This window comes from Trichoderma virens, assembly GCF_000170995.1.
Source record: "Trichoderma virens Gv29-8 chromosome Unknown TRIVIscaffold_85, whole genome shotgun sequence".
Taxonomy (NCBI): domain Eukaryota; kingdom Fungi; phylum Ascomycota; class Sordariomycetes; order Hypocreales; family Hypocreaceae; genus Trichoderma; species Trichoderma virens.
The window spans coordinates 974,075-996,440 of NW_014013664.1; the positions used below are offsets into that span (position 1 = coordinate 974,075).

General features: G+C 53.3%; 8 protein-coding genes across 8 annotated transcripts; 4 read left to right on the forward strand and 4 right to left on the reverse strand.

Moving 5' to 3' along the window:
• Positions 1 to 246: 246 nt before the first annotated feature.
• TRIVIDRAFT_231603 (uncharacterized protein) lies at positions 247 to 1,737 on the reverse strand (the record flags this gene model as incomplete). Its single annotated transcript, XM_014097662.1, has 1 exon — positions 247 to 1,737. The coding sequence occupies one exon, from the start codon at positions 1,708 to 1,710 to the stop codon at positions 247 to 249; it is 1,464 nt and encodes a 487-aa protein (XP_013953137.1).
• Positions 1,738 to 2,348: 611 nt separating this feature from the next.
• Positions 2,349 to 3,573, reverse strand: TRIVIDRAFT_57742 (uncharacterized protein; the record flags this gene model as incomplete). Its single annotated transcript, XM_014097663.1, has 2 exons — positions 2,349 to 2,836; positions 2,934 to 3,573. The coding sequence occupies 2 exons, from the start codon at positions 3,571 to 3,573 to the stop codon at positions 2,349 to 2,351; spliced, it is 1,128 nt and encodes a 375-aa protein (XP_013953138.1).
• Positions 3,574 to 4,232: 659 nt separating this feature from the next.
• Positions 4,233 to 5,353, forward strand: TRIVIDRAFT_111565 (uncharacterized protein; the record flags this gene model as incomplete). Its single annotated transcript, XM_014097664.1, has 3 exons — positions 4,233 to 4,466; positions 4,545 to 4,754; positions 4,812 to 5,353. 3 exons carry the CDS (start codon positions 4,251 to 4,253, stop codon positions 5,235 to 5,237), a joined length of 852 nt encoding a protein of 283 aa, XP_013953139.1.
• A 379-nt stretch (positions 5,354 to 5,732) lies between these two features.
• Positions 5,733 to 7,209, forward strand: TRIVIDRAFT_44087 (uncharacterized protein; the record flags this gene model as incomplete). The annotated part of the gene is made up of 3 exons (XM_014097665.1): positions 5,733 to 5,938; positions 5,999 to 6,298; positions 6,375 to 7,209. The coding sequence occupies 3 exons, from the start codon at positions 5,733 to 5,735 to the stop codon at positions 7,207 to 7,209; spliced, it is 1,341 nt and encodes a 446-aa protein (XP_013953140.1).
• A 1,289-nt stretch (positions 7,210 to 8,498) lies between these two features.
• TRIVIDRAFT_43568 (uncharacterized protein) lies at positions 8,499 to 11,106 on the forward strand (the record flags this gene model as incomplete). The annotated part of the gene is made up of 3 exons (XM_014097666.1): positions 8,499 to 8,598; positions 8,924 to 10,329; positions 10,393 to 11,106. 3 exons carry the CDS (start codon positions 8,499 to 8,501, stop codon positions 11,104 to 11,106), a joined length of 2,220 nt encoding a protein of 739 aa, XP_013953141.1.
• Positions 11,107 to 11,358: 252 nt separating this feature from the next.
• Positions 11,359 to 13,467, reverse strand: TRIVIDRAFT_44225 (uncharacterized protein; the record flags this gene model as incomplete). Its single annotated transcript, XM_014097667.1, has 4 exons — positions 11,359 to 11,898; positions 11,950 to 13,040; positions 13,147 to 13,195; positions 13,246 to 13,467. The coding sequence occupies 4 exons, from the start codon at positions 13,465 to 13,467 to the stop codon at positions 11,359 to 11,361; spliced, it is 1,902 nt and encodes a 633-aa protein (XP_013953142.1).
• Positions 13,468 to 14,686: 1,219 nt separating this feature from the next.
• Positions 14,687 to 17,063, forward strand: TRIVIDRAFT_158156 (uncharacterized protein; the record flags this gene model as incomplete). The annotated part of the gene is made up of 3 exons (XM_014097668.1): positions 14,687 to 14,726; positions 14,792 to 15,250; positions 15,343 to 17,063. The coding sequence occupies 3 exons, from the start codon at positions 14,687 to 14,689 to the stop codon at positions 17,061 to 17,063; spliced, it is 2,220 nt and encodes a 739-aa protein (XP_013953143.1).
• Positions 17,064 to 19,548: 2,485 nt separating this feature from the next.
• TRIVIDRAFT_172591 (uncharacterized protein) lies at positions 19,549 to 20,287 on the reverse strand (the record flags this gene model as incomplete). Its single annotated transcript, XM_014097669.1, has 1 exon — positions 19,549 to 20,287. One exon carries the CDS (start codon positions 20,145 to 20,147, stop codon positions 19,776 to 19,778), a length of 372 nt encoding a protein of 123 aa, XP_013953144.1.
• Positions 20,288 to 22,366: the final 2,079 nt, after the last annotated feature.

Consider the following 22,366-nt stretch of genomic DNA (forward strand, 5'->3'; position numbering starts at 1 on the left):
CCTTTAAATAATGATGCTCGCATTTCTGTACCCAGAGAATCTACCATATGCTGAAAATGGGCGCTTATTACAAGGCATGGTTGACACTGTTTTGACACTTTAGACCGTGGACTTGACCCTCACATTCTAAGATGATAGAAAAAATTATAAAACAAAATACAAGCTGATATCCAAACCTGCCATGGTGGTGGGCAGGCCATTTTAGTTCATACCCTCTCCGCCTCTACCAGTGCGTCTATACTTCATTTATGCCTCAAAAACCAATGCAATACCATCATCACCAGCCGTGACCACTCTCTCGCCCGTCTGCCCCTGTACGAAGCCCAAGACACCACCTCCCTCGCCGTCGCCCCTGTGGCCCCTCCACTCCTTCAGCAAACCAGAGCTTCCTCCCTCAGGACCGCCAGTGGTGCCGCTGGCTCGCAGATCCCATCTCCGCACAACTCCATCCATGCCGCAGCTTGTGAGCAGCCACGAGTTGGGAACAAACTCGACCTTGACGACAGAGTGCTCCTCGTGCGCGCCGATAAGATTCTTTCTGATAGCAAAGCGGCGGGTTGCGTCGAACACGGTGATGGAGCCGTCCACAGAGCCGGCAGCCAGAAGGGTGGTGGGGGGGTTCGTTGATGCCACTGACACGGCAATCGTCTCGACGCTGTCAGACTGGCTGTGAAGTGAGGCCAGGATCTGTCCACCAGTGCTGGGGTCGGCGGCAGACTTGCCGCCTCGAGCTGACCTCGCCGGCGCGGCAGCTGTAAGACGAGGAAGGGAGACAATCTTGATAGCGCCACCAGCACCGCCAGTAGCGAGGAATGCGCCCTTGGGGTCAATGGCAATAGAGTATAGACCGCCCTCGACCTCGAATCGCTGATCCTCGGCCGTCAACGACACAACGGTCATGCCGTTGTCGTTGGCAAGGCCCTGTGCAGCAGCGAAACCCCACACATCCCAAACGTATAAGCTGCCGTCTTCGGAAACGGTAGCCAGAAGCTGGCCATCGGGTGTCCATGCTCCGGCTGTGCAAGAAGCAGTGTGCAGGAAATAGGACTGAACGATCTGGAGGGGGTTGGAGGAGTCGGAGGGATCGATTGTGTAGACCCAGACGGAGCCGTCGTTGGCGCCGAGGGCGATGGTGTTGGGATTTGATGGCGAAGGACAGGGTGCAACCCAGTTGATTTCTTCGACCTCTTGCGCCTCTCCAAGGAGAGTGACCTTGACACCCGTAGAAGGCTGCACATCCGTCTTCCAAGCTTTGATCCTGCCGTCCAGGCCCGCGCTGACCAGGACCTCACCCTGAGGAAGAGTCCAGGTCAGGGCATTGATGGAGTCTGTGTGGCCCTGTAGAGAATACAAGCTCTCGAGCTGAGTCGTCTGAGGCTGGGCAGAAGGATCGCTGGCGTAGCTCGCAGGCAGCACAGGGCGCGACTGGGCGGCCGAAGCATCAAAGAGCCAGCCGGCTCCAGGAGCATTGTCTGCTTCACCGGCAGAACCACCAACAGCGATGAGCGAAGGGTGGACGGGGTGCTGCGCAATGGTGAAGAGAGAGTCTTGGGGTAGGTCGAAGAAGGCAATCGAGTCGTTTTGCAGGACGAGCTCCTCGTTGTCAGAGTCCATGGCGAGGTCATCGTCGTTGGCAACCTCCTCTCCTACATCCTCAGCGTCGAGGAGGTCGTCGTCAATCTCGTCTTCAGGGCGGTTAGAAGCAGACATTTTTGCGATGCGACGGCTGGACTAGAGAAGAATGGGAGTGTAACAGATACAAAAAAGGAGAGGACAGCTTGGTCGCTCTTTGACAAAGGGTATAAATATGAAAAGGAAATTGATGTGAAAAGGAAAACGAGAAGAAGGATCTCGGATTCCGGGAGAAGATTCAGCTGTTTCTTCAGCTGGAGCAAGACGTCACCTTCTGCTTGATAAGCAGAATCTTCCGGCTTCTTGATGCTGGTAGGATTTTTTTTTTTTTTTTCGCCTTTGACCCCTCCCCCGCCATTGGCTTGGAACCCCACCATATTGTGAGTGAACGCTTTCGTACTCACTAGTAGTAGTAGAGGCTTGCTGCTGTTCTGAATGCCTTCTAAAATGGCTGATTCTTTTGTTGTAATTTATGGCGAGGAGAAGCATGTAGATACTTGAAACGCTCTTGCAGCTATTATGGATGCACGTCGCATAGAAGATAAAAGAAGGCTTCACATATTATCAGCGTGTGCCAATATCTCATATATGCTATATGAGACAAGGAAACAGATAGTTCATTAAACTGTGTTAATCCTCGCTTCAAACGCCCAAAACTCCTATACCCCGATTTGACGCCCTTCCGCATAAAACCTTTCGTGATTGAACCCAAATATTCACTCCTCAATCACCTCAACCCAGTTCCTTTCAGCCTGTCTCCTCCTCCATCTCTCCTCAGCAGCCTCCCGAAGTATACGCTCGTCCTCGCCAACTTCCGCCGCCTGATCCGCCATCTCCTTGATCTGGTGCTTAACAGCAAGGAGCAGCATCTTATGCCAGCCACTGTGGATCTTGCACCGCTTCCGCTCGCACATGCCCCTGACCTCGTCGCCTTCTCCCAGGGGGTCGTCGACCTTTGACGCCTGGAAGATGACCTCTCCTTCGGGTGACTTGACAAAGGCGGCAAAGGCGTCGCGCGCACAAATAGAGTCAAGTCTATGATCGTAGCCGCATATGTCCTCTGCGATTCGACCAGCGCTGATAGCTGCTCGGCGGCGTTCTTGGACCATTTCGACGAGGGTAATCATCTTTTGGCACAGAAGAGTTTCCTCTGCTAGTTTGAATCTAGCGTTTGCTTTTCTGTCCAAATATTCCTTCTCCTCTTCTGTTAATATCTGAGCAAGACGCTCTTCGGCGGCTGTGAGAGTTGTCAGCTAAAATGGAGTAAAAGCTGCTTGCGGAGACTATGCATCTAGACTTACCTGTCACATCTCCATTCACTTCGGACGGCTTTCCTGAAAATGGCGCCCTTAAAGTCCACGATCCATCCCCATCAATAGTGGCAAGATCGCTGCTTAGAAGTGCCATGAATTCCTCCTGAGATAGCTCGTCACTCAATGCAGCCTTCGCCCTGGCTTTGGGTAACCTGGTCAGCATGCGCTCCCACCATATCTGAGCATGCTCATCCGAACAGAAGACGCTGGGTGGGCTTTGTGTCAGACGAGCCGCCTTTCGACATGAGCCCAGCGTGCAGGTTTTCTTGTAAATCGTCACCAAGTTGTCTGTCGTGCAGTTTGGACAGATGAACTTTTCAATAAGGCTCTCTCCAACATCCTTGCCGATGTGCACGCACTCTCCGTGGAACCAGTCTTCGCATCTCTCGCAGCAAATCATCCAGCGGTGGTCGTCTGGTCCTCTGCAGATGCAGTATGGCCCATTGTCAGACTCGTCGTCCTCGTCAGATGCATCCTCAGCGGCGGTACTGTTGGCCTCACTGCCGGCTGTCGATCTGGCTGACTTGGGCTGTTTGGGGTCTCGTACGGATTTTGGGCGCTTGGGAGTCTTTTTGACAGCAGAAGCTGTGCCCTTCTTCTTCTTGGCTGCGAATGATGAGCCTGCCATTGAGGGAGCTGGATCTGCGGCCTCAGCAGTTTCTGTGGATGGCAAGGGAGTCGAAGATTTGAAGGCTGGGACTGCATCAGAGTGAAGTGGAGTGGGCGAATTCACCGCGCTCTCACTTTTGATGTCTTCATCAATAAGCTCGAATCGCGTCTCCATGATGTAGGGCCCTGTGCCCGCGCCTGTGCCTATCCGCGCCGGATCCATTGGTAAGGCTTTGAGATTAGAGCATGAACGCTTCAAGTGAAATAACCCCAGCCAACAAGCAAATGCTGCGTCACCCCAGCTTCGGTACGATACAGCAAGGCTTTAACACGGCCACACAAGACAAATCATCCCCTCGTCCAGCAGGAAAGATTCTATGGCAACGAGATATCTCAATTACGGCCTTGAACGGGTATTGTTGAGATACGTTCAGGAGGCGTTCATACTGAAAGATGGAATTTGTGCCTGACTAAGCGTCTCAATGGCATCGTTTACCAGGGATTGTGGCAAGGAAGATCGATGCCGGCAGATATCCGGCGATATGACATCTGGTTAGTGGCATTAATAAACAAAAATGCAACAAACTTGCTCACTGCGGCATGGTGGGGCAGCATCTGTCGATATTTGGCAAGCTTCACTTGTTCTACCGAGACAACGCAAGACAGCACAAGAACAGCAATTGAGGCGCGAATACCATGTCGCATTCGATCGCCTCGTCAAGGGCCCTTCAGGGCGCCCTGCGGAATCTTCCCGCGCAGCAGTGCCGAAGATGCTTCTCGAGCGGCGCATTCCAGCCGAAGCAGCTCCGGCCGGTGCTCCCACCATCGCCGGTCCAGTCCAGACAGCCGATTACACAGAAGCGAACGAAATACAAGACTATCGAGCAAGCCAAGAGCCGGTATAGCACAGGGGTATGGAGAGACTCTTTATCTTTGACTGGTTCTTGATCAGCTTTGCAGAGCCATCAGCTGTGCTAACTCATTGGGCAGCCTTTTTCGTTGAAAGCGGCCGTCTTGTTTGTTGTTACGTGTGGTGGACTGGTGTGGTACTTTGAGCATGAGAAGGAGCGCATGCAGCGAAAGAGAATAGCAGAGGCAACCAAGGGCGTCGGTCGCCCCAAGGTTGGGGGATCCTTTGAGCTGACGGATCAGAATGGCAAGACGTTTACTAGCGAGATGATGAAGGGCAAGCACTCATTGGTAAGCAAGCTTTAGGACGTGAGACTACTTCTCATGCGATGGTTCTAACTCGCCCAGGTCTACTTTGGGTTCACGCGCTGCCCCGACATCTGCCCCGAAGAGCTCGACAAGATGGCCCGCATGCTGGACATTGTCGATGCCAAGATCCCCAACAACGAACTCCTGCCCATCTTTGTGACGTGCGACCCGGCCCGCGACGATCCCCCAGCGCTCAAAAGCTACCTTGCCGAGTTCCACCCCAAGTTTATTGGCCTGACGGGCACATACGACCAAATCAAGGATCTGTGCAAGAAGTACCGGGTGTATTTCAGCACGCCGCGAGATGTGAAGCCCGGACAAGACTATCTGGTCGACCACAGCATATACTTTTACCTGATGGACCCTGAAGGCGACTTTGTGGAGGCGCTGGGGCGACAGCACTCGCCAGAACAGGCGGCACAGGTGATTGCTGACCATTTAAAGGATTGGAAGAACAGCCACTAAGCTGTCACTGCTGCGGAGATGAGAAGCGCAATATACTATGTAAAACGACGACTTGTTTGTAACAGTAGTGTACCACTAGGCTATAGAAGGGATGTCCACCAAGCAATGAACCACTCAATGTTAATATAATATCTCTCATTATGTCATGGCCTGCTCTGCTTTAGTGTGAGAAACGAAGAAAAATAATTCCAAGTTACCTAAAAAGAAATTATCGTCTCCATGGTTGTTGATTTGGCCGCCTTCTGACTACAGGTATCTTGGCGGAAGACGCCTAAGATAGTGGAGATACGGATCCCGGCCAGTATCGGCGCCCTGCGACTTCTACGGCTACCTCAACTTGTTCCAGCGTATTTGTATCTTCACAGTACCAACGCCGTCTTTTGTCGCAACCGCAGCGAAACCTCTTGGATCCATTGGAGGCATCACGGCGGCCAAGGTCGAAAGACTTCAACTTACCAAATGTCGCGCGCACGGGTTTTGGGCCGATTCCGGCCGATGCCCGTTTCGCAACTTGTCACTCGGCCATGGCCAACTCTCAACGGCTTCAGCGCCAGTGCAACTCGAGCGAGCACCGATAGGCGGAGGTTCCATGCGGCGACGTTGCTTCACGAAAAAGTAAACTCGCCTTCTCGGTCCTTGCAACAGGGCCCGGTGGATGACGCCTCGCGCAAAGCTTTATCCGAGATTGCGTTTGCCTTTGAGTACGTGGGTGAAGCTATCCAAAGAGGCGCACATGATGACTAAGAGCGCCAAAATCACAGCATCGATGGAGTCTTGTATCAGGGCCAAAGGGCGATTCCGGGGGCCAAGGAGATGCTGAGGAAGATCAGATCGCACGACATCCGCTACGTCTTCTTGACCAACGGCGGCGGCAGTCACGAAGATGCTAAGTACAAGTCTCTATCTAAGCGTCTGGGACTGTCGGAGGACGAGGATGTGATCCGCAACAGGGTCATCCTGTCGCACACGCCGATGCGAGGGTGGGATGAGAACGTCAAGAAGCAAGGAACAGTGCTGATTACGGGATCTCACCCAGAGATTGCTCGCAGGGTAGCCAACGAGTCGGTGTAAACCCATGCCCCTGTAACCCCTTGGCGAGAAACACTAACATGGAGTTGTATGTGTTTATGTGTGCAGATACGGGTTTGCCAGGGCCGTGACACCCGCGGACATCATCGAAGCCAACGACAAGGTGTATCCGTTTGACAACCTGCGAGAGAGCCTTCACAAAGAGTCGAGGCCGCTCCCCGACGGCAAGATCGTGTCAAACACCATCGACCCCTACAGCAAGGACGTGCCGGCGAATGCGCTCAAGATTGACCAGATCCTTGTCTGGAACGACCCGAGGGATTGGTCCCTGGACATTCAGGTGATCCACGATCTGCTCATCTCGCATCGCGGCTATCTGGGCACGATATCCGACAAGAACGGCAACGCTCTGCTCCCCAACAATGGATGGCAGCAAGACGGGCAGCCACAGCTCTGGATCTCCAACCTGGATCTTTTGTGGAAGACGGAATACCCCGTCAACCGCTTTGGCACAGGTGCCTTTGTCGAAGCGCTAAAGGGCGTGTGGGCCGCCTCAACGGGCGGCGCCGAGCTGCAGTTCAGCGCCTTGGGCAAGCCATCGCAACACACGTATGAGTACGCACACGACAGGCTGCTTCACCACGCGCCCGAGGAGCCTCACGGCAAGGGTCAGAAGAAGCGGGCGCTGAAGAGGGTTTACATGATTGGCGACAACCCGGAGAGTGACATCCGGGGCGCCAACGAGTTTGCGCCGGCGGACGGAACTGAGTGGATATCCATTCTGGTCAAGACAGGCGTGTGGAAAGAGACGGCAGCAGAGAGGGAACCGAGGTACAAGCCAACGGTGATTGTGGACGACGTGGTTGAGGCGATTGCGTGGGCTATGAGGAACGAGGGAGTGGATGTGACGAGGGAGTGGCTGGCGAGCGAGGACTGGGTCTAAGTGTGATTGCTTCCTTTTTTGTTGTGTCTCGCCTCATTTCAGGCCACGACCTGAGTGGCTAGAGGTGCGTCGGATAGAGCCAATAGAGCCAAATAGAGCGGACGGATTTCGTATAGAAAGTGCGCACGCGAGCAGGCAAGGGAAAAGTGGGCTGAGAAAAGGCCTCAGCCCTTTGAGGCACGCTTGGGATTTCCTCATGCGGCGACCGAGAGACGGGCTGGGGCTCACCAGGGATGATGGTGATTTTTTTTTGGCTTTTGTGTGTGTCTGTTCATGTTCGTGTACATGAATATGTATGTGTATGTTTGTGGCAATGCCTCATGCGGGCTCTCAGCTACTCGTACATACGAGTACATCTTAGGGCGATTCGTACAGTAGCATTACAGGAGCTGCATTGTCTAGACGAGGATGGAATAGGATAGGATAGACAAGGGGGGAATTCGGTTGGGTGGAGTTGTTTGGTGCTACGGAGTATTAGTGTCAGTGGATAGAGAGGCTTATCACATGTCTGGCCGTCCATGTCCGCCATGACTAGGCCAACGACAGCCAGAAGACACCTTGTCGCTGCGGCGCGACGGGCCGTGAGTCCATGGCTTGAACCTTGTGAGACGAAAGGGTCCAGGAGGAAAATAAAAAGCAGGATAAGCAGAAATCCACTGAGGAACTGTAGAATCGAGAATAGGATCAGCCACATCCTTCTGCTACGTCATATGGCTGCTTCGTCGACACCTCCCGTCTACTCTCCCGGTCTTCTTCTCGGTCTAGCCTCGTGCGATCCCTCCAAAACGCCCAGCCTAGTCAATCCCTTATCACAACTCAGGGCCTGTTGCTAGCACAGAAAAACAGCGTGGCGTTCATCTAGAACCTTGTCACAGAGTCCTGACCCCCAGCCTGTCGTTTGTCACTGGGTCACGAGGGCTGCCTTTGTCCTTCCCCAGATCCCTTCCAATCTTTTTTTCTACTGCTTTCGTCCCTTTTCTCTTTCTTTGTCTTTCTTATCTATCATTGAGACACAGTTCCTTCTTTATTTTCCCCTCCCTTTTTTGGTTAACTGAAATTTGGCCGACAATACTACCTAGTGAGTGGTGACTCCAGGAACGGGTTTTGTTTTCCACGCGACACTCTCTACTAGCGACTTTTCTTTTTTGTTGGGCCGACTTGAAGCGCTTGCAACCCCCACGCCAACTCTTTGCGCCCTGCTTCCTCAGAACTGAATCAAGCCGCATTCCTGTTCACCACAAAGAAGAAGCCCCTCTCTTACTTTCAAACAATCGCATTGTCTGACGCAAATGTCTGAAACCCCAACCCATCCTCCGGCGCCGTTGCGCTCGGCTCTCAAGATGGACGACGAAGCGGTGCGAACTCCGCCTGCCAGCGGCACTCTGAAAGGTACGTACGAGTGAATGATTTCCCAGCCAATGGGGCCGAAGGAAGCTCCGTCGCTTTCGACTACGGCCGCGAATATTCCATCGTGAACTGGACAACACCTCCACAATGGTCTCGAGCGCTGCTATATTGCTTCGATGACGATAATTTTGCCTGTTGTGGCGGGGTCCAGCCGGTGGGGTGAATGCCATGTCGACATCTTTTGCTGTCCCCGGTCGTCGATCTCCTTCGTGCGCTTCTCGTCGTGTTGCTATAGGCCGATGAGGTAAAAAAACTGGAATTAGAAGGTGTAGAATGGGTTGCCGAGCTGGGCTTACACTCGTCACAGCGGTGCAGATTGCCGACCCTGTCCCCGAGGACTATATCGAAGACGATTCGCATCATGCCAAACAGCGCCGCCCAACGGGTCCTACTCGCCGATTGAGCGGCAGGCTGTCTGCGACTGCTTCGCCTGCGATCCGACCCGTGGACGACGCGACTCTCTCGTCTCACCATAATCATAATCATCACCGCCGAAACCACCAGAGCGAGAGGATTCTGGCCCAGGTTGGAGAATGGCTGGAGCGAGAGCGCAAGAAGGCAGTGGCCAGGAAGCAGAAGCGTCGTCGGCGCAAGTCCAAGTCTCCTCCGTCCGACCAGACACAAGCCGCGACCGATGCTGCAACTCCGGCTCCCAGCCATCCTCCGCGCGAAAGATCGAATTCCACGAGCTCACAATCCAGCGACATCTCCTTTGATGGCCTACAGCATATATTGGAGACGTCGATGGCTTCCATGGGGCTTACTACGTTGCCAAAGTACAGCCCACGGGTTGGACCTAAGCACAGGCGACCGACTTCACGCTCGGCTCTACATCGCACCGCCTCCTCGGATACTGATTATGTCGACGGTGACGCCATCGTGCCCAGCTGTGATGCTTGGCTTGACAACTCCAAGACAATGAGCTACACTGGTGGAGCCAGCACCAGCACGGAGGATGCCTCAGCTCACGCTGCCAAGGCCGAGAAGGAAAAAGAGGCATGGACTGTTTTTAAGAACGAGATTCTACGCATAGCCCATACTTTGAGGCTCAAAGGGTGGCGTCGTATCCCCCTCGGCAGCGGCGAGTCCATGTCTGTTGAGCGATTGAGCGGCGCATTGACCAACGCCGTATATGTCGTCACTCCTCCAGCTGAACTGCCCCAGGCCGACGGAAAGAAGCCGCCGACAAAGGTGCTGCTTCGAGTGTACGGACCCCAGGTGGAGCATCTCATTGATCGAGAGAACGAGCTCCAGGTGCTGCAGCGACTCGCGCGCAAGAAGATTGGCCCGCGACTCCTGGGAACCTTTAAGAACGGACGCTTCGAGCAGTTCTTCAATGCCATCACGCTAACTCCGCTGAATTTGCGAGAGCCTGAAACCTCGAGGCAGATTGCGAAGCGTATGAGAGAGCTGCACGATGGCGTTGAGGTGCTCCTGCACGAACGAGAGAATGGGCCTGGCGTGTGGAAGAACTGGGACCAGTGGCTGGATAACGTCGGCCGCATCACTAGTTTCTTGGACAAGGAGTTGGAAAAGACGCCCGAGACTGAGAGGAAGAATTCGGTTGTTAATGCCTGGAAGGCCAACGGTTATGTGTGCGGTGTTCCCTGGGAACAGTTTAAAGAGGTGGTGATCAAGTACAGGGCCCATCTGAACAACTGCTACAAGGGTCACCGGGCCATCAAGGACAGGCTTGTGTTTGCGCACAACGACGTGAGCGCCTCCCCTATTTCCCTTTGATCTTTTGCCTGGCAGAAGCTGACATTTTGTTTCTAGACTCAATACGGCAACATTCTTAGGATTCGCCCTGATGATGAAAAGTCGCCCCTCCTGCAGCCTGCCAACAAACATAAGCAGCTTGTCGTCATTGATTTCGAATACGCAGCTCCCAACACCGCTGGTCTCGAATTTGCCAACCATTTCACGGAGTGGATGTACAACTATCATGACCCGCTGATTCCTTTTGCCTGCCACGCCGATCGATACCCAAGCCTTGAGGAGCAGAAGCGGTTCATCAGAGCATACGTGGACCATCGCCCCCAGTTCCCCCAGGCCAGCTCGACGCCTCGACTGACACCTCTCGACACTCCCAGCGCTGCAGCCACGCCCTCGCTTCTTCCGACGGCGTCCAGCAGCTCCATTGTCGACTTTATGCTAGATGCTCGCTATCCTGGTGGAGACTGGGGCGCTGTCGAAAAGGCGCGCGAGGAGCAGGTCGACCAGCAGGTGCGAGAGCTCATTGAAGAGGCTAGACTCTGGCAGCCGGCGAACAGCGCCCAGTGGATTGCCTGGGGTATCGTGCAGGCCAAGGTGCCAGGGCTGGATGGAAACCCTGCTGAAGAGGAGCCCGGCGCGGATGAGTTCGACTACTTGAGCTATGCCCAGGACCGGGCCATGTTTTTCTGGGGAGACGTTGTGCAGCTGGGGCTTGTCAAGTTGGAGGAGTTGCCGGAGGCACTGCGGGCGCGAATCAAGATTGTCAAGTATTAAGCGTTGCGGCCAGATTTTGATTTTCATGTATAATGTATGGGTTTCTGTTTTGTTTCTGATGATTTGTAGTCGACTTGAATCGTTGTTGTGCGGATTCTGCTCTTGTACAATTAGAAGCAAATAGGAGTATACTAGCGCTTGTATAAGCGTATGTTAATGTCATGGATTCTACATCTCGTTTATATAATAAGTATGTATTGTATGTAAATATTGTTGATTCAATGTACCCATATATATATTTCCCATGTCCACTTATGCATCCAGTTTCAGTCGTTCCAGCATGGCATCAATCTTTTGCAGCAAAATCTGGTAATTGATGGCATCCGAGGCAAACTCATCCTCGGCCGTCTCCCCATCCAACGTCCGCACTGCTTCATCCCCCCCTTCAACAACGTTGTTTTCATTCTTCTTCTCTCCATTCACGTCAAGCTGAGCAACGGCAGCAGTAGCATCAGCAACGTCTGCCGAGCCATTAGCCAGCGCAGCTACCATCTGGGCGCTAATCTCGCCGTCCTCGTCCATCATCTCCTCCAGGCCGGCGTCTTCGAAGCGCAGGCGGAAGCGCTCCGAGAGGTAATACCGGATATCGTCGAGCAGCTCAATGGTGTCCGTCTCCTCACGCTTGGTGATGCGGTCGGCACTCTCGCGGATGAGCTCGTGGAAGTCGGGCTCGTCGATGTAGTCCTCCAGACGCTGGGCGAGGTAGCGGGCGGCGAACTCTTCGAGGCGCTGGACGCGCAGATCCCATGCTGCGTGGATGACGTCGTAGATGTTGATGGGCTCTACCTCTACCTCTACCTCTACTTCCTCTGCTGCTGCGGTGCCTTGGCCGTTGGCCGCGACGTTGTGCGTGCGGTCGATGAGGGCGTTTGTCGTGCCGCTGCCGAGAGTGCTGATGGCGATGGCGGCCTTGTTCTTGAGGCTGTCGAGGAAGAGCATGTCGGCGGCGTAGAGCAGGTCGAGCGCGTGCTCGAGCGGGCACGCGGCGTTTTCGGTGTAGAGGAAGGACAGGATGAGCTCGAGGACGGCGGGCGTGCAGTCGACGGTGATGACGTGCAGGTGCTCCGACTTTTTCGACTCGACAAAGTCGCCCGAGAACATCTTGTCAAAGTACTCGCTGCGGATGAGCATGGCCTTGTGGGCGGGATACAGGACCGACTTCCTCGTCCTTTTCGAGCCGTTGGTCTGGGAAGAGGGCCCGATGGGGATGCCGGCGGCGGCGGTGTATCCGGAGATTGGATCGGCAGGGCGGCCGTCTGTTTCTTCGTTGACGGCTTCGTCTGCTCGCAGGAGGATGTCTGCGAAGATGGAGTTGTCGTGCTTCCACCGGACTTCGTCGACGCGGTCTGTGTCGACAACCATCTTATGCGCCAAGACGCTCTCCTGGAAGAAGTCGCCCAGCTGGTTCAACGCCCTCTCGACCTCGTCCTGATACCGCTGCCGTGCCAATCGACGGTCATTTCCCACAAGGATGGCCTCCCACAGCTGTTCAATCTCGAGCAGCTTGCTGATCTTGTCCAGCCCCTTGGCAACGTCTTCCTCCGTGGCGGTGCTGCCCGGAGGCGCAAGATCCCTCGGCACCTCGCCCAGGTAAATGTACCGGACGGCAATCTGAAACGCCTCCACGGGGATCGTCGATGATAGTTTCCACGATGCGGTTTCCGGGGCCGCCTGGAGCTTCCTGCGAAAGTAGGGCGTCCTGGATGCCAGCAGGAACTTGTGCAGGTTGAAGGACTTTGTCTCGGCATCGAGCGAGATGTCCGTGGTTTGCGGAGCCGGACGGCCCAGCAGGGTGGAAATGTGTGATGACCAGTAGACGTAGGGATCTGAGCTCTTGGAGAAGTCGTACTGCAGCAGCAGGTTGCGGATTCTGTCGTTGAGGGCGTTGTATATGCAGCGCTCTCCCTGGAATGTGTTTCTCTCTGCGAGGGCGCCTATATATGGGGATTCTGGTTCAACAAAGGCGCTCTTGTATATAACTTCAAACCACATTGATATGGACAGAGGATAGAGAAGAAAAGAAAAGAAAAAAAGACATACCGGATTCTAGCAACAGCTGAACCAGCTCATAATGTCCACACAAACTGGCCTATTCTCGTCAACCCCCAAAACCCCGCCATTGCCACACAAAGCACTCACGATGATCAAGGGCGTGTAATCAAACTTGTCCTTGCCGTTGATGTTGACCCCCATGCCAATGAGCTCCTGGCACTTGCGCAAATCGCCCCTCCGACACGCCAGCAGGAAATCATGGAACTCTGCACTCGTGTCGAGCGGGTTCTCGTCCCGCAGTACGCCGCTCTTAATCAAGAGGCTCTCCTCGCCGAGCTTGCCTTCGAGCTCGTGTTTTCCCAGCACCATTGTATGATGTAATCCAAGAAATGAAATGATAATATATATATATATATAAAGAAGAAGAAGAGAAAAAGGAAACAGGAGAAATGATTCGCTATGAGGGTATACAAGTACAATCTTTCAATTTGGAAGCAAAGAATGAGAAAAAAGATGGATGGATTATGTAAAGGCCGTCTCACGGAGATAACTTTGCCGCTTATCGGGTTTTGAGTATGTCACCGGAACTGCCATCGCGGGCCCGCCCGTTGTTACTCCGGACGTTGCTGTACAGTAATATACTCGAGCACCTCACAATAGGTAATCGGTAGTAATAGGTTAATAGTCAGTAGATAGTGATTGTACAGTAAGCGTCTGCTATCTAACTGGGTATTCTCATTTTACCTGCTCCGTCTTACTAAGGGCAGCGCCGTGTCATATAGCAAGTTTGCCAGCTGCTCTACATACCCTAAAGGCCAGGCAATCCAAAAGCTTCATTGCTCTTGACCGCCACGGCAGACGGCAGAATGTCAATTGTCAGCCGCACACAAAACAACACGCCAAAAAAAAAAAAAGACGCCACCAAAATGCCACATTAGCTTTTGTTCTCTCACACGCCACAACGTTTTGGCCCAGCGGCACTATGTTGCCAAGTTGCCCCAGCTCCCTATCGATAAGCGGATATACCCCGGCACTTCCCGCTTTCGGCCCGTTGCCATGGCAGCCGCACGCACTGTTTACATTCACTCGACCCAAGACCCCCGTTTTTGGCTCTTAGCGGCCAACGAATTGGCGGAGCAAGGGTCCCTTTTGGCCGCATCGCCAGCAACTGGTTGTCTGCGCAGCCCAGAGGAGCACAAAGGTGGAAACGCACGCCTGCTTTGGGCTTGGAGCCGGTTTTTTTCTTTGCTAACAAAGGCCCGCCCCATTTAGGTGCTGAGCCGTTGCTCTGTTGTCCATTGTATTACCTTTCCGACATTCCAACTTTTTTCTCCTCCTTTGAAGCAGCATCACCAACAAGCTTTCTCCTAGTGTTTCTTTTTTGCTTTGGTGCTAAGTCTGACAGTCCGAGGGGAAACACAGGATATACATTTTTTTTTGGCTTCTTTTATATACCCTCTACCTTGTCTGGGATCCCCTCGCCCCCTCCTCTTCTTCTCCCCTTCCCTGGCTGTAAAGTCGGAATAGGTCCTTTATGGGGCTCGGAAGCAGACAAGCATCGTTGGTACCACCGTGAAAGCCCCTCAACATGTCGTTAGAGGACAAGTACGAGACGCTGGAGAAGATTGGTGAGTCACAAAGAAGCATATTTTGGCTTCATTCCCAGCTAAACATTGGCGGCGCCTCCCCCCAGGCCATGGCTCCTTTGGCATCATCCGAAAGGTCCGTCGCAAGGCCGACGGCTTCATCATGTGTCGCAAAGAAATCTCGTACCTTCGCATGTCGCAAAAGGAGCGCGAGCAGCTCCATGCCGAGTTCCAGATCCTGTCGCATCTGCGCCACCCGCACATCGTCGCCTACTACCACCGCGAGCACCTAAAAGCGAGCCAAGACCTGCATCTATACATGGAATACTGCGGCAACGGCGATCTGGGCCGCGTCATCAAGGACCTGCAGTTGAAGGGCCAGAGGGCCCAGGAGAGCTTCGTCTGGAGCATATTTAGCCAGCTGGTTCTGGCGCTGTATCGTTGCCATTACGGCATCGACCCTCCCGAAGTCGGCGGCAACGTCTTGGGCATCACAGGAGGAAACGCCCCCAAGACGCCGGCCGGAGCAGTGACGATCCTACACCGAGACCTGAAACCCGAAAATGGTGAGCATCAATATACAGCGCATCTCTGTTGGGGGGATTGCCGGATGGTATTTCTTGGCCCAAATCAACTAACCATGCTCTCTGCGAAACAGTCTTTCTCGGTGAGGACAATTCCGTCAAGCTGGGTGACTTTGGTCTTTCCAAGATGATCAAGTCGCAGGATTTCGCTTCCACCTACGTCGGTACTCCGTTCTACATGTCGCCCGAAATCTGCGCCGCCGAAAAATACACACTCAAGTCCGATATCTGGTCGCTGGGGTGCATTATCTACGAACTCTGCGCTCGCGAGCCGCCCTTCAACGCAAAGACACACTACCAACTCGTCCAGAAGATCAAAGACGGCAAAATCAACCCCCTGCCAGACATGTACTCCCCCGAACTCAACCAGGTCATCAAGGACTGCCTCAAGGTCAACCCCGATAGGAGACCCGACACTGCGCAACTGCTGAACTTGCCGGTTGTGAAGCTCATGCGCAAGGAGAAGGAGGTGGTTGACCTGAACAAGGCGCTCAAGGCACGCGAGGAGATTCTTCGCGAAAAGGAGACGGAGCTGAATCTGCGGCTGGTGAACCTGGACAAGGAGAAGCATCTAATGCGGCAGGAGATGCGAGAGGAGATGCGAGAGGAGATTGATGCGTCTATCCGAAGAGAGTGGGAGGTCAAGGCCCGGCTAGAAATCGACCGCCAGATCAGCGTCGAAGTGGAGAAGCTCAAGAAGCAGTTTGACGAAGAGGTCAGGAAACACGTGGAGAGAGAGCTGGGGAGAGAGCTGGAGAGCCGCCGTAAGAGGGCCGCATCGCCGCCGACGGAAGAGGTTCAAAACGATTCTCCCCACGCAAAATCAGAACACGCACACACGTCGTCTGCCGACGGAAGCGGCGACGAGTTCCCTTCGACCACCGACATCACCGAGCTCTCCTACACGGCGGTCGAGAGTCCCGACATCATCAAGGAAGTCAAGCGGACGGCGCGGACGCCATATGGTAGGGCGCAAACCTTTGCCGGCCACATGTCGACCCCCATGGACATTGAGATGACATCCCCTGACCCCATGGCCCTTGCCACGCTGTCGCTGTCGCCGCGCCGCCGCGGAAAAGCGAGGCCGCCAACGCATCAGGGTAACATCTTTGCTGCGAATGCGACGACAACGTCCAACCCCGAAAATTGGGAGAGAGATGGCGCCAGCCTGGACTCAGACGACGAAGACATCACTCCGCCCTCGCCAACAAGACACAGGTCCTCTAGAAATCCCTTCACCAGCAAGAACCGGCCGATCCTCAGCTCACAGAAGACTTCGAGTGTTGCCGCCCGCATTAGGACCAGCGCGGGCACCTCGAGCGGCTTCGTATCCAAGGTTGCTGTGCCGCCTGCGCAGACAAGCAGCCGCACGCGCTCTCCGGTTAGCCGGTTGAATAAGGTTCCCTCCGTCGCCAACCTGGGGCTGCAGAACACGGTCAGCGAGGCTAACACCCCCTCTCCCATCTCCTCCTCCTCGTCGAGCCTATCGCGCAGGATATCTACTAGGAAGGACGCGGCCGATGCGCACAACAAGGTGGCTAAGAACAACCTTAAGGGCCGGACACTTGTTGAGCTGCAGCAGGCGCGCGCAGGAGGCCGGCCCATGAGCGTCTCGAGCATCTCGGGCGTCTCGGGCGTGCCGCTGGGCGAGAACGTGAGCCCTAAGAGGTCGCGAGGCACAGCATATCGGGATCGCGTGGTCAGCTCCGGACACGAGCCGGTGGCCGTGTGGGACCCGGAGCGGGACGAGATGCCGAGTCCGTTCCTGGACCGGCGCCGCATTGCACGGGTTTAAGAGGCCTTGCTGCGGTGAGAGGTATAGGAAGAGGAGAAAAGAAAAACAAAAAAAGCAAGAGAGAAAACAGAGAAAAAAAAAAAGGTTGCTTTCCTTTGGGAGTTTGGCAAACTGGATTATTTCAGGCCCCTCTGTTTTTATGCTTTGCAACGGTGGCCCCCTTTTTGCTTTTCGAGGGCTGCTGTGCAAACTTCATCGCATCATGCATGGCATCAAAATTGCATAACATCGATTGATCATCGACATCATACCCAGAAAAAACTACATACATATGGATACCATACATTTACCTCTTTACACCATTTGATTCTGCTGCTTTTGACTTCTTCTTGTCAGGGGCAGCAAACTTGGGCGAAACTCATATTTCGACGGTTTCTTTTTTTTTTTTTCTCTGCATGAAACAGTCAACATGCTAAGACCAGCATCGGCACGAGTTTTCTTCGCTTCGTGTGTTAAACTCGTTTAATCATTTTTCTCTTCCCTTTGTCTCCTTTTTGTTTATATTGATGTTTATCCTCCTATTTTGGCATTCGCTCAACGGAGGGGAGACGAGGCAAACAGAGCACGGCAGACCTTCTTGACTTGATCTTTCTTACGACGGGAGATGGAGAAGAAGCAGTAGATGTGGAAATCACTCAGCAGAGAACACATTCTGAAGGGATGGCGTTTCAATTCCCTTTTCTCTCTCTCTCTCTCGTTTTCTTTCGCCCCTCCTTTTTTAACTTCCCTTCTTCCCATGTATTTTGTGTTTGTGTTTTTTCTTTTTGTTCACTGTTATGAAGAAATGTGGCGTGTGGGATGAGGTCTTTTTATTTAGCTGGCTGGGTAGGCTGGTATTTTTTTTGGTCGGTCTTGGTTTTTGTCTGTTTTTTGTGTGTGTGTTTTGGCTTGGCCCTTGGTTTAGGCGTTTTAGGAGAGACGGAGAGAGATGATACATATAACCGCAACAAGACCAATAACGTCATTTCATAAGTACGGAGTTACCTCTTGTGATACCATATGTCTGTATGTTTGTGATTTGGGCTTGGTGTATTGATTGGGCGCTTGACAAAAGGCACATGCCTTCTTCTCTCGCGCATGAGACAAAACTTGTACTAATGTACTGAATGGATTGATTTCTTTTTGCCGTCAATGCGTCTGTATCGGACCATCTGCGATAAATGCGCGGGGTGGAAGACGACGGTCGACATCCTTTGCTATAGGCTCGTCTCGGTCCACTTATGCAGCGTCGAATGAAGCAGAGCAGGCAAAGAGCATGCGTGTCATGTTATGATCTGGAGCACTATTAGATTAGCAATGCAAATCATATCAAGGAATCCGATAAATGGTAAATCGCCACTGTCAAAGTCACTGTCTTGCAGACGAGCAAGACGATGTTTTGGACCTCCTCTCCCCCCCAAGACAAGATGCTATGCTGAGCACAACCACGAACCAGAATGCTCTGATATGCCCATTTGTGTCCAATCAAGACGACTCCGAATATCTCTCCACCTGCTTTAGCCAGCTCCCGGCTCCAGTTAGACAGGGTGATGAAATCATCTTTTAATCGCCGCTCAGTCCATTGGATCGGCTCAAGTGACTATGCAGCCATTGATGCGGTGACAGACTCTCCACAGCCAACCAGCAACCCGGTCTACACCGAAATTGACAGACAGCAGAGGGGGGCAGACGAAAGAGAAGGGGAAGCTGATTACGCTGGCGCCTTGTAGATGCGCCAACTCACATTACGTCTTAAATAATACTAATAGTGACTAACAACGCAGCTGCGTCTTGATGCATACCGCCTCGCCTCGCCTGTCGGCGGGAGGGGATGAATGCATTGCATCCAGGTAGCCAAGCGCTCGCTTGCGCAATCCAAACACCATCCGTCCAGGCTGCTCGCTGCCTGACCAAGGCAGGTCAGAGCCTCTCCTTCTGTCGACGCCTGACGGGAAAACACAATCATTCCGTATCTTTCCCAAGGGTATAAAAAACAAGTCGCAACGTGACCGCGTGCGCCGTATTCCCGGTATCGCATGAAATGAAAAATAAATCATGTTTCTTCTTCGCTCCCTGGTGAACAAATTCGTTTCCAATAAACATGGACGTGGTATCCCCAGCTCCCCCCCATATCCCAGATAGAAGAGAAGAAGAAAAAGAAAAGAAAAGAAAAATAAGAAGAACAAAGTAGACTGCATCTGTGGCAGCATCAGTTGTAGTGTAGTGAACAACTGGGCAAAAGGGACAAGAAAAGAAAATAAAAGGGGAAAATAAAAACACCGAAATGAATCGAATCCGCAAATTTCAACGCCAAAACCAACAATGACCCAAACAACAGACTGAAATGACCAGCCGTGAGGCTTTTTCCCTTCTTGCCTAGCCGCGAGGCCTCACCCATCTTTAAGGAACTTCCGTTGCCGTAATCCCGCAGCCTCGAGAATGATACAACTCCTCCCTAAACCGTGCCTGCTAGGGCATCTGAAGACAAACTTTCTTTTTTTTTTTTCCTTTTGTAATGTCATATTTCCTTTCCATCGGTAATCCTGCGAGATATCTTTTGGTGTTGACGGGCTCGCCTCCCATGGCAAACTTCCAAGCCTCCCTCGCACAATATAAAAATGTTATCCACAAATTGGCCTGTAAGACCGCTGGCTGCAGGTCGCTCTAGCCGGACGAAGATCAAACAAGGAAAGAGAGAGAGAGAAAGAAATGTGGTAGCATTGGCGTCCTGCATCATTTGTGGCGAGAAGCGCTGTGCTTGTGCTTGTGGTGATGTGAAGGCGAATGCTTGTGTCGACTTGACGAGCCACCGCTACTCTCCAAGTCTCTTTCTAGCGTTTCAACCCTTGATCTGTATCCCTTGACAATTTCCTTAATATGGGCTATCCTGTCGAAATCGACCTCGAGTTCATCGAGCTGCCGCAAAATGTCTGTATATCGTGCAATTTCGGCATCGGCGCCGTCAATGATGTTGCCGGCTCGATCGTATTGAACCTGTGTGAACATTTGGGCTTGTTCGCTGAGGTAGCGGATGTTCTGCTCGATGCCGGCCATCAATCGATCAAAATATCGCCCAAGGGCCGATAGCGATGAGCTATCTAGCATCAAAAGACCTTGGCTGCTGGCTCTGCTGGCTGCCCGAGAGCTTGTCGAACCTCCGCCGCCTCCCAAAGCCGCCTGGCCTTGCCGAAGCAGCTGAATCTCTTCGGCGCTGAGTCCCAGCTGTGTATCTGGCACGGCGTTGGAAGTGGCCATGGCTGGCTGTCGTGCGAGGCGCTACGGCGCCTCTTGGACAGAGAGAGCCACTCGTGGCCGTGACGAAGTCAGCAGAGTAGCAAGGCGAATTGTTATGGCGTCGAAGTCGAGGCTGGTGGGGGGGCACAGCGATGGTAAGAGCGGTTGGTGAGGAAGGTAAAAGACGTCGAATCGACTATATCGTGGAACGACGGGGTTTGCGATGGAGAGCGAGGACTATACTGTGCATGAATGTTCGAGTGACGATGGCGTCTGGTCCGGCAAAGTCAATGCACAGAGTGTCATGGTCTCGGGGTGATGACGGCAGTGATGTGCATGACACCGCAGGTTGGATTGAGAGCTGGCGGCGCGCAAGTGGTTTGAAACCGAACCCCGGTGTGGCCAGGTTGGCGCAGGCCTTATCCCAGGATCTCCGTAAAGTCAGGAGCTTGTGATTGGAGAATCGGTATCGTGGGGGGGAGGGCGGTCGTTGTTTTTGGCCGGCGGCTGGTAGACGTCGTCACCTTTTATAAGTCGCAAAAGCCAGGCGGGAATGGTGAACAATGGAGATGGAGATGCCGCTTCGTCTGTCGGTGAAGGAAGAAACAGAGAAGCAAAGCATTCAAGCTCAAAAAAGTGCCCGAGGTGGTGAATGGCCCGGCACCAGCGATGGGACAGGGCCACGGCCTGTTTGAAAGCTGCCCGATTCCAGCGGTGCGGGCGGCCGAATATTAGTGCCCAGAGGCGAGCATGAGGTACCTGCGATGACCCCACGTTCCACTAACAACAGCTCAAGCCAGCCTGCAAAGCAACTGACCGACAGCGATTCCGGAGTAGCTTGTGAATGAGGCCAGCCGCAATTTTGAGCCTCTCCCGCGCTCGTTTGATCGCCTGGCCTCTCCTGCCGGGAGCTATTTTTCGCATGTTTATGCGGCTAGAAATCAAAGTTCAAAGGCTGTGAATGGCTACCAATCACATGGCTCTAGAACCATCGTCGAATATCTAGCTCGAGGCCGTTTGATCTTGACGGCTACCAGCATGCATTCACTGCAGGGGTAACCGCTGCAGGCCGGGTAATAAGTCTTGGGGGCTGCTTTGTGCTCCGCCCATCGAGATGGAAATTTAGTCTGGCCCTTCGTTTTCTTGTTCGCCGATAACAAGCTCAACAAGGGGGGCCGAGCTAGCTGGGCAAGAGTCCGAGGGCTGAATACATAAATCGCGGCATCTTGTTTGCCGGCCCGTCCATAAGATTGCAAGAGGCCTTGTTGTTAGCTTGAAGGGCAGCTTTAGACCAAGCACCGGGCGGCTGGATAGATGCTGAGGTAACGGTCGACAGAGTGGCCTCGTCGTGGAATCAGATCAGTCTGCACGATGCGGGAACTGCTCTCGTTCAATCAACGGCAGGCATTGCAAACGCTCACCACCCTCTCTCTCAACTCTCTGAAGGATACTGGCGGAACTGGCCGGAACCAGCAATGTTATACGGATCAGCGTCGACCGGATAGGAAGCTCACATTGAGACAAGGGAGCCGGGACGAAGCCAAACGGTCAAAAGGTGGTGTGTGACGGTCAGCATCTAACGTTAGCTGGAAAAAAAGGAACGTGAATTAATTACGGATAGCGAGTCAATGAGGAGAAAGGAGGGAGAGAAGGAAAAAGGAAAGAAACAGAGGCGATCACGAGGGGGTTCTGGCCCCTCCCCTTCGCTGGGAAAGAGCGTCTTGCCGTGTTTCCAGCACCTGCTTCATGGTGCTATTGCAGCTATTGCAGGTGCCTCGAGATGACTCCAAGAAAAACCTCGTCCTCTTTTACTTCTCCATCGTCATCATCATCGTCACCAGCATCACCATATTCTTCTCCTCCGTCTTCTTCTCACCGTTGCCGTCACCGTCAGCATCATCGTCCACTTCACATGCTCTGCCCAAGCCAGATACACACACATACAGGAGAGCCTTTTTTTGTCCGACGCGACTTTACCCAACCACCATCCAGTCTATCCACAGCCACAGGCGCCAAACCGCCCCTCCCCTCCCTCTCCAGCATCTTGGACGCTCACGACATCCCTTTTCTCTCTCCATCGCCGAAAGGTC